The sequence below is a fragment of the Cheilinus undulatus genome, linkage group 9 (assembly GCF_018320785.1).
Source record: "Cheilinus undulatus linkage group 9, ASM1832078v1, whole genome shotgun sequence".
NCBI classification, from domain to species: domain Eukaryota; kingdom Metazoa; phylum Chordata; class Actinopteri; order Labriformes; family Labridae; genus Cheilinus; species Cheilinus undulatus.
In genome coordinates, this window is record NC_054873.1 from 18,355,183 (window position 1) to 18,369,989 (window position 14,807).

General features: G+C 40.1%; 1 protein-coding gene across 1 annotated transcript in view; it reads left to right on the plus strand.

Moving 5' to 3' along the window:
- Positions 1–398: 398 nt before the first annotated feature.
- Positions 399–14,807, plus strand: part of camk1db (calcium/calmodulin-dependent protein kinase 1Db) — a 48,141-nt gene continuing 33,732 nt past the window's right edge. Inside the window, exon 1 of the mRNA XM_041794853.1 lies at positions 399–905. Within this exon, the coding sequence (XP_041650787.1) occupies positions 820–905 (86 nt within the window). The 5' untranslated portion in view covers positions 399–819. The remainder of the gene's footprint in view (positions 906–14,807) is intronic.

Sequence of the window (14,807 nt, forward strand, 5' to 3'; positions counted from 1 at the left end):
TTAAGGGATGAAGATGGAATTAATAAGAGAAACAAAAACTAGAAGGGGGGCAAGGGTCACCTGCTGCCCACAGGCCCCACTTTCCCCTTGCTGCGCCTCTGCCTTTGAATTTCAACACACATATCAGTGAGAGCATCTATTTTTAAGGTACCCAAACAGGAGAATGAGAGCTGATTTAAGGGTGAGACAAACAGAAGCAGACCTTGTCAGTGAGGAGTTTGCGCTGGGCCGGTGATTTGGTGCAATGCGAACACTTTAATGGTTCATTGTGCACGCTGTCAGATAGAAAGGCGGGAGCAGCAACCTCCCACTCCTCCTATTGCTATAACAACCACAGGGCGGTCTGAGTGTTTGTGTGACTCGATGCCACAGCAGCACGGCTCGGATGAGACTGCCAGGTGTCATCCTCCAGCGAGTAGCCCGACCTGTGCTCACCGCATCGCCGCTTGTCTGTGACTGAAACCCGCCTGGGAAAATTATAGAGGGGGAGGAGGAGGAGGGCGGGAGAGCCTGTGTGTTTCCCCCACCGTCACAGTGATCTGAACAGTGGGGAAGCTCAGACTCGGGATCTGCTACGTCAAACAGATTAGTGAAATCACCTCTCCGGGTAGGACAGACATACCTCCCCTCTTGGCTGCATGCATGGGGCTGAGGACGCACCATAGTCAACGCTGACAAAGAGCCAGGAAGCCCTTGACGAAACAGAGAAGTGCACTACTTTTTTTTCTTCTTTTTCTTGTTTTTTTTTTTTGTCTGGGTGAGGATCCTCCGGCTGCCTCCTCTTCCTTTCCTTTCCTCCTCCCCACCTCCTGGTGCGAAATGGCGAAAGAAAACGGCGATGGATCTTGGAAAAAGCATGTCGATGATATCAAGATATTATTTGACTTCAAGGAAGTCCTTGGGACGTGAGTAACACGATAACAGAGCCGTGCAGGCGACAACAAACTTTGTATGCAGTCAGCTAACAATGGCACATTGTGGCCATTTAACGGAAATGAAAAGCAGACTGACAGCTGTTGAATATTCGCTCATTTCTCTGAGAAATGACAGAAAAATAGATAAGGCCTTTATAAAGAGAGATTTTTAAAGGAAGCTAAGTCAGGTTTAATGTTGAGGGAGTGTGAAAAATCACAATGTGTTGAGTCGTTTTATCAGTTCATTCAGACGCTACAGCAGCAACAGCCTGTTTTTAAATCTTCCCACAGATCAGATTATACAAAGAGATTTGCAGACATTTATTTGTGCTCGTATGTTTTTTACAACATAACTCTGACAAAGACAGCATTTGGGCCTATTTGCATACCAAAGCTGAACTCCCAAATGAAAGCACCATCTGTGATCTGACTTTCTTCTGCTCAGTCTTCTGCAAACAGAGGAGCACATTGGAGTAGAGAAACATTATGTTTGGGTTAAAAGACTCTTTGAACAGCAAACCTTTATGAGAGCTGATCTGCTGCACAAGTTCATGTGTTTTGTTATGTGCAGTTCAAGGACCACTTTGGTTTAAGTAATTCTCCAGCTCTTGGATCACAGAGCAGACGAATTCCTGAGTTTATTTTGGTCCTGCTGTTAGTGCTGCTTGACTTTACATCTTCATCTTCTTTGAATAAGTTAAACTCAGTGGTGTAGTGCAGGAACATACCTATTTATTTTTCAGTCTCCATAGAGCTGTGGTTCTCAACTGGTGGGTCGAGACCCAACAGTGGGTCAGGTGCGTTTCCACCCAGTGGTTCAGTTTGATTCAGTAAAGTTTCTTCCTTGCATCTCCACAGCCAGTGTCCATCCGGCCTCAGGAATAAGGCTCAATTGTGTGGTTCTGAAAGCAAAAGTCACATTAATTTTCTCCATAGCGGATTTGGTTTTCAGGTATGTTTTTGGAGTTATCCAAGTTAAACTTACCGCAAGCTAAAACCGTTTTATATGCTCCTGTAGGGGACAAAAGTTCATAAGATATCAACCTTTTTTTGTTTGTTTGTTTGTTTTTTTGCTTTTTAAACTAGAAAACCCACAATCCTTGAGTTTTACAGTGATGTCTCTGATTGGTTGGGTCTACCCAAAAGAGACGTGTAGAAACAAGGAGATTATGTTTGAAAGCTTGAAAGCTGTCATTAACAATGAGTGAAATGAATCGCAATGGACTGTGGGATACGTAGCTCCTTCCTTCTTGTAAGGACATTTACACAGTCTTGTACCTTAGCCTTTTTCTCCGTTTTCAAACGCCGTTTTTGAGCCAAATCAAATGTTTAACAGTCATGAGTACTCAGGCAGCTGATTAGCTTGATTCATGCATTAAAAGAGTTGTAATAAGGATTATACGAAATGCGTCTGAGGGTTTTGAATGGCAAATTTCACCTCTGGAACCGAAGCAGCTACAAAAGTAGGCAGGCACTGTTGAGCTTTATTCTGGCTCTTTTACAGATCATTTGACTCAACTCAGTATTAACAGATGTTTTTTTTTGGCTTCCATTCATTTGAAATGATTTTGAATTTTTTAAAATGTCTATTGATCAACAAAAATTGAAGAATGCACACTGTTTCTCAAACAGGAGCCGGCTCCCGTCATTCACATTAAAGAGGTGGCTCATGGAACCAGCTTATTCTCGAACAAAGCATCTCGCCACTTGCTGTTTTGAATGAAGTTTTAGTTTCAGTCTAACCAGTTCACTACAAGGTTTATTTGCTAAATAGTGTATCACTTTCTTTTAAAATGTTTTGATGACAAAATGAGGGAGAATTGGGTAGGTGCGCCTGGTACCACACAAGAAGAGGTACCAAGCGTACCCTCTGACAGACCGTAGTTCTGAAACACCGTCTCTGTCTGAATGCCATAATTTGTACGACATATTTCCAGTTTTAGATTTTTTTAATTTAACTTTATTCTTTAACAAAATCTCGTAGTTACTTTAATAAGTAATCACATTGCAAACATTACAGGCTGATCAACATTTTATAAATAAACAGAAAAAGATCCTCGGCCTAATCCGGGATTAAATTAAGTATAGACCCGCTAGTAGTTACACGAACTGTGGCTTTAGCTTTGTTAACTTTCCCTAAAGGTAACACAGCTACACTAGCTACATAATTAACATCACTACATAACAATGTAGCTAAGTTAGCTTGCTTAAGCAAACTTGATAAAGCTAATGTAGCTACATAGATGACATAGTTACAAAGTTTATGTAGCTGCTTTGTGAGCTAAATTAACTTTTAGCTACATTAGCTACGTAGCATATGCAAGTAACGGGGCTACTTAGGCTACATTTTGGAGGAGCTTTTTCTTGCTCATAAAAGCAACAAATATAAACAGTTTACAAAATGTAAACCCCCTATTCTTAAATGCACCTTTATTGTTATATCATTAACACTGTGGGCGGGCCCATGGGACTAGGGTAGTAATGTCCGTGTGTGCAATCCCGCTAAGACCTGCTAGTTTTTTTTTAGCCTGCTCCAAATCTGATTGGAGTCAGGCCCAGGAAACAAACGTTAGCAAGGGAGCCATTGCTAACACTACAGATCTAATGTGCAATGTGCAGGGTATTATTCAGTGGCGTCAAGGGAGGGCCCATTTATGGAGCCTTTCAGGGACCCTGCCATATCTGTGGGTGGGCCTGCATGGAGTATACGCACTTCAAAATCCCCTCTGCTAGGATGGCAAAACCAACAGAGTGTATTACTGTGAAGGGCCATAACTAACTCAGAATGCATGTTCATGTAGCTGTCTGTGGGCCAGTGGTGATGGTTAAATCAGCTATTCTTTGGCTGCTAATTTCATAGTGATCCTTTCTCCCTGAAGCAGCAGAAGTTAAGTGGCAAATACTAAAAGTCCACTCCGAGGTAAATTTAATATTGAAGATGATCTTATATGTCTTTGTTTCTAACATAGGGTGGTTACCATCTGTAGTTGGGTTGCTTAAAATGTAAAACCCACTTTTCAATAACCCTACTCTGATGCTTACACAGCAGAAAAAATAGAGCCCCATATCAGAGTTCCCCTCATAAAGAAGGCCTGGTCACAGCGAGGTCATGTTTTTTGCAGAAACAAGCCTTCCATCTTCATATGAGTGCCCATATCGCACATTTAATAGAGCAGATTTCTCATTTTCCTGTTCTCTGTCCCCTAAGGACCTGTCTGTTCTCTCTTGACTGCGAGGAGTTTAATGTGCTGATGTTTGTATTGTTTGAAATCCTGGGAAGGGTCCAAGGAAGGAGTCTCCCTGGGGAAATATGTTTGTGTTTTTGTAATTTGGACCGAGAGAAGTGATGTCAAGCTGAGTAGAAAAATGGGCCTTGAGTCGCTGTGATTGTAGAAACAAACACATCGTGGTCCGCTGGTTTAAAATATTCCAGCTCATCTTGTTTTAACTTTATCTGTGTCTTCTTGGGTGTCTTCTTCTTCTTTATTTTGTGAAACAGCAACGCTGGACAGATTCTTTTTTCTCTCTTGTGGAACAGCATCATAAAAGTGTCTTACAGATTGGTGATTCATAAAGCTCACTCAACACTTCAGCTGTTCCTCTAAACAGTCAGGCGCTCCTACCTGGAGGCAGCTCTGATTTCCCCGAGGCTTTCATTTATGTGTGAAAGAGCCTCTGAATAACACCAGTGAATCATCCTGATTTACTGTCCACACAATGGCCAGGTTGGAGGAACACGCACACATATCCCTCGCCCACATCTCGGGGCCCAGTGTGTCACCGTTTGGCCCTTCTGCTACACGTTACAGCGTGTACTCGTCCTGATCGACTTTGAGTAAGTCCCATTTAAGAGTTCCTGTGTGGGTTATTCAGGGAGTGCCTTGTTGCTCCACAGCGGGGTTCAAAACAGGCCACCTGGGAAGAAAAGCCCAGCAGTCCAGCAGCTTTGCTTGAGGATTAAAACTGGACGAGGAAGGAGTGTTGGTTGGAGGAAGAGACGTGGATTATCCTCCTCATCCTTCTGCTGCTCCAGCTTTTAACTGTAGGGCCTTTGTCTGGTTTCCCAATTTGGGATCATCCCTCTGTCCGGTCCTCGTGCCAAACAGCAGTCATTCATTCTAGCAGTGGAATTACATTTACAGGAGAAACGTAAAGCTCCTGTGACTAAAATGTACAGTGAGGCCTCTTTATGCTAGCCTGACATGCCAGATAGAACGTTTCATGTATCTATTACATGGGATATACTCATCTGGGAAAAGAAATTTTCGAAACATTCTCAGAAGGTGATTGGACGAACGTTCAGTCCGTCTACGAGCTAATCAGAGTGACAATATAAAATGAGTAACCTGAGCTCAACAGGCTTGTGCTGCTGTCATTTATGAATGGTGTGGAGCTTGTTGTTGGATAAAACTCATGCCAAGGCTAAAACTACCGCTATACCCTTGAGAATTTTTAAAATAGAGAATATCGGATACCAAAATATACTATAATTCCATGAGGATGTACCCACCATGTCGTTGTTTTCTTGTTCACAACAGGGTGTCTGTTGTGAGCATTTATTGTTGCGAGGTTACAAAAGCTGACTTCCTTTTCCCTCAAAGGAAATCAAGGTTTGTTTTAAAAGCTCTGTGACTTGATGCTTGCCTTTACTTGCAGAAATTTCACCAAGAATACATGAAGAAGTCCCATCTCTTGATTTTTTTTAACTGACATTTTATTTGCTTTTCTAATAGTGACAACAACGACAAGCAGTACAAAACTTGTTGGCAGTAAACAATAGTCCATTTAGCCCCTGTTATAGTAGCCCATTCAAGTTTTGTAAAGGGATTTAGTCCACTCTCTCCCTTTTCTGGAGCTTGAATATTGTTATCATGTAGTTTCTCCAGTATATTTGGGTTTTCCCCCGATATACCACCTCAAAAGACAGGAAGTTCATATCCTAATATTGCTTTCATTCCTTTCCATACTTGTTCCCAAAACATAGTACATGGGCATGATCAACATCCTGCTCTCCAGCAGGGCTGTGAGACCAGTGGTGATTAGCTGACTAGGACCAAGGAGCAGAACACGAGCTAGGGTTGAAGGTGAAAGAAGTTTATTTAAATGGAGGTAACAGTGCAGAATGATGGTGAGTGAGCTGGCTGAAACACTGGCAGGAAGAAGGAGATGCTGTAAGAGAAGAGGACTACATGTATAAGCTTAGTAAAAGCAAACTTGCGGCCTATTTGCACAGGATTAGTATTACCAAGAGACCTTAGGTAATTTGTAATAATCGAGCAAGCTTTTAATCCCATGCAAATCGACCATGTCTGTAATTTGAGAAGTAAAAATTCCAGGGCAAATTTCCTACCATGTTTCAGCGCACACAGAGGTCCGCAGGTAATACTGATCTTGTGCAAATACTGTTTTAGTCGCCATCGAGAGAGCCAGGTGAAGCTGGAGGAATACGCTGACGTCTGAAGGCTCAATAGGAGGTGGTAAAGAGGGGAATCATGATTGCCCAAAGATTGGCTACAGCTGTGATGCCTCACGAGTTGCAGCCATGACTGCCAGTGCTCCTGCCCTCCCAAACCAGCCTGTAGTTAGAGAGAAAATACACAGAGAGCTTCCTCTCAATACAAAAATAATCTATACTCAAAATCCAAAAAACACTGGAGAGCAACCATGACAGTTTTCTTCAAACAAGGGGTGATTAAAAAGTCTAACAATATCCTTCCAGCAGAATTCCCTTCAGTATCTAGCTATGGACACAGGCCCCCAGAGACGCAGCTCTGCACAGAGGTTGTACCATTACTGAGACAAAGTGAAAGTTCCTCGCTCTAAGTAAAAACTCCTGTTTGCTTCTTGGTTCAGTTTCACTTCAAAGAGGTGTAGCTGCCAGTTTGACTCCCTGTATCTGAATTTGCAGCACCTTTCTGCTGTCTTTTCCCTTATTTCCTGCCTCTCAGCTGTCCTGTCACATAAAGGAAAAACAATCTTTAAAAAAGATTTTTTTAGGAAGAAAAGCAGTCTAAAAAGGTTAGCGTTAGCCTCACCTCCTCCACTCACAATCATAAAAAATGCCAAACATTAAACATACTACTTGGCCTTTTTGCCACACATTGTACATTTTACTTGTTTAACTTGTAATTTTCAGATTGCTGAGGCTGCCACTAATATGTTGTAATTTCAAATACACATAGTTAACAGGGAGGTGAATTCCTCTAAGACCATGGACCTCAGAGCTATTCTTGATAGCCAAAAGCCACATGAGAGCACAGAAACCCAGCTGAGGTTAAAGCAACACATGAAGACTGTGCTACTGTAAGGACTTGATATGCACATGTGTGACCACAAACAGTGAAATATTGCGTAATTATTGTGCATACATATGGATGAATATAATTAAGATATACATTGATCAGCCCATGCACTACAATGCTTCTAAAGTCCCTGTTATTGTTGACATGAGTCTGTCAAGGGCGATAGTTCTCCTTTTCCTTATTTACCCTTTGTCAAGCCCCGTCTTTCTTGCTTACTGTTACAAGGTTTCACAAAATCTCCTGTTGGCAAGCTTCTTCCCATCTCTGCTGAACTGATTTGATTCATTTATAAACTTGGCATCAGTGAAATAAGAAAGAGTATAAGAGGATAACCCGAAATCTCTAAAAACTCTGTCAGCAAATCAACAAAGTGTTTTACAAAAAAAGATTAACAGAATGTGTTATACATTCAAATCAGCCTTAGACCAGAATTCATGTTAAGTTGTACATTGATGTTCGCTAGTTTGCTAGTGTTAAAGAATGGCAGCGTCAACACTACATTATGATAACATTACTAGCATTTAAAGGTCAGTAAGTTTGCTATCAAGTATGTTTAAACTTCTTAACATGAGCAAATCACTTTTTGTCAGTATTAAAAATGTTTATCTTCCCTTCTAACCTATGTTAGCTTTAAATATTTATTGTTTGTTGTTACTGCAGCGTGATTGTTCAGAGTAAAATCCAAAGAAGGTATTTTTATAATTGCGGATTACGGTGTGGATATCTGCAGTTGCTCTGGCAGATGTTTCAAGCACACCTTTTGAAGGGGACATATTATGCAAGCTGTTCTCAGATTTTCCCCTCGTGATGTCATGTGGGGAGTTAGCCCCGCCCCCAGGTTTGGTTGGCCCTCCCTTCTTGGAAGAAAGTTCTGCCCTCCTCTCCTGATCCTCGTCTAGGTACCGTACAGCACTTATTTCTTAAAGTCTGGGTTGGGACCCATGGATGAGTTGCAATAGATTTTTTTGGGGGGTCACCAAATCATTTTTCAGAATGTCTTTGCTACAGCATGAATGTGACATTCATGTCTGCAGTAGACTTAGCCACATGGTGGGCTCCACCCTGTAACACTCATCCTCACCATCATTAAAAAAAAAAAACACACAAAACAAGATTCTACCAACCACTGGATGGCAAAATAGCTGCAATCACATTCATGGATGCTTGGCTAATTAAAAAAAACCCTAATTTTTCCAGGCAAGAAATCTGTTGAAGGCCCAAGGGTCCAAGCATTCAAAGAAAGCTGCTGTGATAGAGGTGCCCATGAAATGGAAAGCATCACATCAGGACCAGATCAGTCCAGAATTACACTGTACCATTGTACAGTAAACCACCGTTTTATTTTTGTAGGTGAATTTCCCATGGAAGAAGTTTAAGAAAGAAGTTTAAGAGTGCCAACACCTTTTGGCCTCGCCCTGCTATATGGACTCCCAAAATGCTTTGGGTGTAGCTCACGTCTGCTGGAGGCACAAGCCTGAATACATGGAGACTGTGAAACATCTGGATTTTATTGAAAAAACGGTGTCATAGCACGAGATTACTGATGTATAAGTGTGCGTTCGTTTATGGATGTCTGATGTCTACTGCCAGGCTTTCTCACAAACTCAGCCTGGGCGATAGTCAAAGCAGAAGTAGCCTTGTAACAGTTCCTAAGAAAGGGAGTTCTCTGATTGGTTGGTCAGCAAGACCATCAAAAAGCCAACTAAAGGTTAATTATCAAAGTCTAAGTTGGTGGTGCCCTTGAATTTATTATATTAAATGTTGTTCCTAATAATTTGTTTGCTCCATTAACATGCACAAGGGGAGTAAAATATCGTGAGAGTAGAATTATCAGTGTTTTGACCATGCCAACAAATACTCAAATGTTTGTAAAACATAGAAATGACTGTGTATCTGTTGTATTGGGCTGCATAAGATTGTATAAGCGGGTTGTATTTTTATTGCTGATTGGTTGAAATGCATCACTGCAAAATCAAAACACATTTTTTGTACATTTTGCCCTATAATTGGTCATTTTGACCAATCTTGACAAACAGTTTTTCACTTTTTTAATAATATATTTTTAGTAGTACTGGTTTTGTTGCTGAAATTAAATGGTGTGGGACACCAGTGGTCTGATGGTCTGTGTATGAAGGCTGTTGTCCTTGAGGTTCGGTTTGAGCCTCACTATCCTTCCCTGCAGGTCGTTCCCTGACTCTGTCCACTGTCCTCCCTACAGCAAAGTCACAGAAGCCCAAAAATAAAATCTTAAAAAATGGACGGTATTACACAACTATTGCACACCTCAGCAGTCACACCTCTGTGATAAAAAGCTTTTGTGATTCAGAGGCTTTCTGTTATATAAACACTCATATCTCGATACCTGAATTATAAGGATTTATCACTTTTAAAATAAAGAGCTCGCAAAGATTGAACTGCAAAAATCAAAGACAGCTGTAGGACAGACTGTGTGTTTGTGAATGCTACACAATTGATCAGATGTTGATAGAAGTTTTGTTGGCTGAAGCCTGCAGCAGTGTCAGTAGTTCTTCTGGCCACACTTCCCCCTGTGTTAGCTGTGAGCTAATAAGATTCTACCCTGTGAAGCCTGAAGTCCTCCTGCCTCACTGCCACTCGCCTTGCTGCTAATTTCAGACCCTTAAGCTGCTGATACTCTGAAGAAGCAAATTAAGTAACCTGACCACACGTAGCACCTTCGCAGATCCCAGCGGAGACAGTGATGTTAGTGAAACGAGAGAGGGAGATCTGTTACTCACAGTGGGGGTGTTTAGGTGTTTGTTGAGCATTGTTTCTGGTTCACCAACACATTAAAGCATGACTGATAAAGGAACATTACAACTTTTAATCTCCCTGTCAGAGGATAACTGCCTCTTTAAAGCTTGTTTCCTTTCACTTCTCTATATGCTGCAACAGTTTGAACTCGCTGCAGCAAATAAGAGATGATGCAAGTCGTCATGACTTAAAATATACAGGAAACAGTTTTTTGGAGTCATGCTGATAGTCTGTACTGAATGTGCATGAGTCAAAACCCATCTGCTGAAACAGTAGAGCATTGTAGTTAATTATGATTTGGTTTATTAATCTGCAAATCTTGGATTTTCATTAGTAGACTGATCTTAATCTTTTCTAAATGTAAAGCTTCAAAACGGAAAAATGGGAAACTTTTAGATGTATTTTACATACATAAAATAATTCAAAAATTATATTTAAATAGGTTGCTCTTCACTTTTCATTTTATTTATTCAAATGTGATATTTGAATACAACTCAAGACCTTAAATTAGCCATTGTGTAAAGTCTTATTTGATCAAATCAGAACATTTTACTCTGCAGACTTATGTGGACATGTTGGTCGGTATGATGCTGTCAAAAACGAAAACAAAGGAGATTTCATCCTTAGTTTTATTTCATTTTAGTTGGTTCTGTTTATACAAAATACAGTTTTTGTTAGTTTTCAGGGTTGTTTTTTCATAAAGCTTATTGTTTACCTTATTTTTGGTTAACTAAGATGATTATTACTTCTGCCAAGGAGGTAATGTGATCAGGAGGGTTTGTTAGTTTGGTAGCAACATAACTCAAAAAGTTATGGACGGATTTTGATGAAATTTTCAGGATATGTCAGAAATGGCACAAGGAATAACTGATTCGATTTTGGGAGTGATCTGGATCACTGTCTGGTTTCAAGAATTTTTTAAAGGATTCTTTACTATTGGGAGATAGGGCTAATGGCAGAGGTCTGCGCTCTCCGAGTGCTTTTCTAGTTACATTTTAGTATTGGTCAGTTTGTTTTTAAATCTGTTAACTTCAGAATCTGCTAAATTCTAGTGATGAATGCCCCACTGTTTTTAGCTCTCTAGTTATTACCGTTTCATTCTGCTGTTTTATGTACAGTAGGCAGCATACTGAGAGTTTCTAGAGTTTATTCTTCTCACCCATCCGTTTGCATCCCTACTAAGTGCTTTGTCATGTATCACTTTCTGATATTACTGTGCTAAAGTTGTCCTCTGTTAGCCCCCTCTCCCAGCCTGAACAGAGCTCAGCAGCAGCTGACTCATTCAGGTCATGTTTTTGGTCAGCCAGAGCCTCATATGTTTGCCAAGAAAGAGGAAAATCACCATTTTAAAATATAAAATGAATGAATAAGCAGACCTCTTTCACAGATATACTGACTGTGGCTCTGAATCATCTGCGATACTTCGAAGTGAATGTTGTTGTCTCCGTGTATTGATCATTTTCACAGTTTTTGTGTATTGACGAGTTTGGTCCTTGATGCAGTAAAAATGGCAGCTAGGCAACTGGGATGATGGGAGTCCTTAGTTGCTCCCTCTGTGGAGACACGACCAGTACCTACCTCTGTCCGCCAGTGATGAGGCGCTCTGTCACTGACCGTAATGATGGAGAGTCGAATAATTGGCTGAAACGAGGCAAAGTATGCGTTGTGTTTAGTCATTTCCTCTGCGTCTGTCTGTATTTCTGTCCCCTTTCACTGCAGTGAATGCCTACAGAGCCATGGTGTATTGTCCTCACTGCATTCGCAGAGCTGAAGTGCAGCAGTCTGCCTTGTATCAGAGCACAGGAGGCGGTAATCACCCTCATTAAAATAATTCAGCTTCTCTCTGACGGGCTGCTTGTTGGATTCAGACGGGTTTCTGCCAAGTGTTGCCCTCCAGAGGGACATATTTTTCCTTTCTTAGTGATGTATCAGTGGCATTAGTGCTTATCAGCATGTAAACTGTCCATCTTTTTTATGTGTTTGATTAGCAGTCTGGAGATAAGAAAGTGCACATTCCTGGAAAGTAGCCTCGGGTCCAGTGTGCAGTTGGATAATGGCTTCCAGCTAGCACCAAAAGGACAGAGAAAAATGCTGGATCTACTTTTAGTGGGAGGATTTTCCTTTGCAGCTCCAGATCAAAGCTGTTACCAACCTGAATGGACAGAAAGCCATTGTTGGCTAATGCCAAGACAAGATAGCAAACCACAGCTGAATTATTAACACTACCCTTTGTTGTGATGGAGCGTTACTCATACCATTTTATTTGTGCTGGAGGATTTTCCCACGTATGTTTTGTTTTTTCTGAAAGAATTAATTAATTGTCAATTAATTGTCAAGCAATTCCCTGTAATATTGTGGCAATTCTTTTGCAGTTATAGAGTTTTTTTACACTAGCCCTCTAACCCTTACCTTGGCCCTTATCCTAACCCTTGTAATATTCCTAGTAAATTTAGTAATTTCTTAGAAATATGATGCTAACTTTCTTTATAAGTTCCTTGATAATTCCAGGTCATTTCTTTATTTTGGCCCACTAAATTAGAGTCTTTTCTGAATAATTGTCAAGTAATCTTTAGGGTTAGCTTTGTGGTAAGACTAACGGGGTTAGAATAAAGTAAAATACCACCTTATTCATTTTAACTGACAGTATTATACATAGGACTACCAGAAACAAACAAAAAAAATCATATATGTTTTAAAATTACTATTTGTTAAATGATTGGTAATACTTTATTACTTGGTCCTTATTACCTAGTTATTTTATTGGAAAAAATTGTAATTAACTGTATTATTATTGTAATAATAAGTGGTATTTACCTCATAAAAAGTTGGCATTTTACAAGTAATAACTTACAATACTAGGGAGGTATTTATCAAGTAATAATGTATCAATTATCAAGTAATACCTTTGTAATTGTGGCAACTCTCTGGTATTTAGGTGGTATTTCTTCTTAATTTCTCAGAAATAAGATGATACTTTTCTTTACAAGTTGCTTGATAATCCTGGGATAATTTATTTATTTGGCTCACCCTAAAAAGTCATTTTTAGGGTTAGGTTTAGGGGGTTTGAGTAAGGTAAAATACCATCTAATTACCTGAGAACTGCCACAATATTACAATGACATTCTTGATAAGTAATGCAGTATTTTAGGTCGATATGAGCAGGTGTTTCTTAGGAAGCATTCCCACCTAAGCTGTCTGTTTGAAATGAACTTTGGTGTGCTTTTTTCTGATTTGGAGTGGTGTAAATCCTCAAATAAACTCTGGTGTGGACTATTGAAGTTCACTCTGACCTTATTTAAAATGGAGGTCTTGGTTCCCTCTTACAGAGTTCGCTTCCCCGCAGGCTAGAACACAATTAGAACCAAACAAGATTTAAACAAGGGAAGTGAACTAAATAGCATTGCATTGTGGAATTTCCTGGATATTTCAGAAGAGCATGGCTAAACACAAGATCATAGCATCTGTAAACATAGGAGGGGATAATGAACCTTCTCATGCCTGAATGTGGTCACACAATGTTCCAACTCATGCCAGTTTAACCTGCCTTCATACAACTTCATTTCTATTTTATAGATCAAAACACTGCAAAACCGTGCTGCGCTACAAGACGCCATTCCTCACTTTACCGTTGTGTATTACTAATCTGATAGGCTGTTTCATAAATCCATTGCAAGAATATATTTCACACTAATCTGGGAAATCTCCCAAACAAAGGAAAGGCGGGACTTTTAAAAAAATTCCAGATTTTTGTCTGTCACAATCATAGGAGCGACAAGACAAAATGAAGCAGTAGACATGTGTAGCTCCAGTGCTAACCTTTGCTATAGTGGAGAGCAGGGGGCAAAAGGATCACAGACATTTTGTCATGGCACATTGTAGTCCTGAAGCTTTTAGTTTGGCTCTTTACTTTTGTTTTAAGAAAGAAATGTAGCTCAGTTCTGATAAACTGCTGCTACATTACAGCTACATCTGAGCTAATTGCTCCACTAGCAGCCACTGTATATTCAGACTCACACTTCATTACTTGAGCTGAGCTATAGTAGTAGCAGAAAGTAACCTTACACATCTGACCTGCTGTTGTGTACTTTAGAAAGTGCAGTGTGAGCCAAATAAAACAATCCAAACATGTTGCACTGAATTGCTCCTGAACTAGGATTTATTTTTTAAGAACAAGAAGCTAACAGAGACAAAATCCCTGTGACAAAAACACTATACATATACATCCACATATAATATCCTTATTAGCCCCGTTCTTATTAGCTTTGATTATTTTTCTCATGTTTTAAATTGTTTGGCATTTTGGCCATTCCCATGCTGTTTTTAACCCAAGAATGAGAATGAGGGTCAGCAGATGCTACATATCAACAGTCATTTATGTTGTGTGTTTAATTTTAGTGGTCTAATTTGCTCACTTACAACTAAGCTAATAAGCCCGACAGGGAGTGCCAAGATGTAATACCCGTTAATTAGGGCTTCAAATGAACAAGTTCACCCAAGGACACGCCTCACAAAATAGCCGCACACTCTTCGCTGATGGTGTATTTGTACTTTAAACCCATTGCAAACCTCTGAATATTTCCAAAATTAAAAAAAAAAAAAACACTCCTAAGCCCCATGAAACAAAGTTAGATGCTAAGGTGAGGTGTGACCTACAATCTTAGCTACTGCTGCTAGCTATTTCAATCCAATCTCATTGCAGTTTTCTCTAAAGTAAGTGTTCGCTATAAATGTGGCTGTACACAAGTTTAATTCTTCGGTTAATTCTAGCGTTTTAATAACGGGGTGACTCACTTTTGGCGCGGGACTCAAGAGGCCGTTT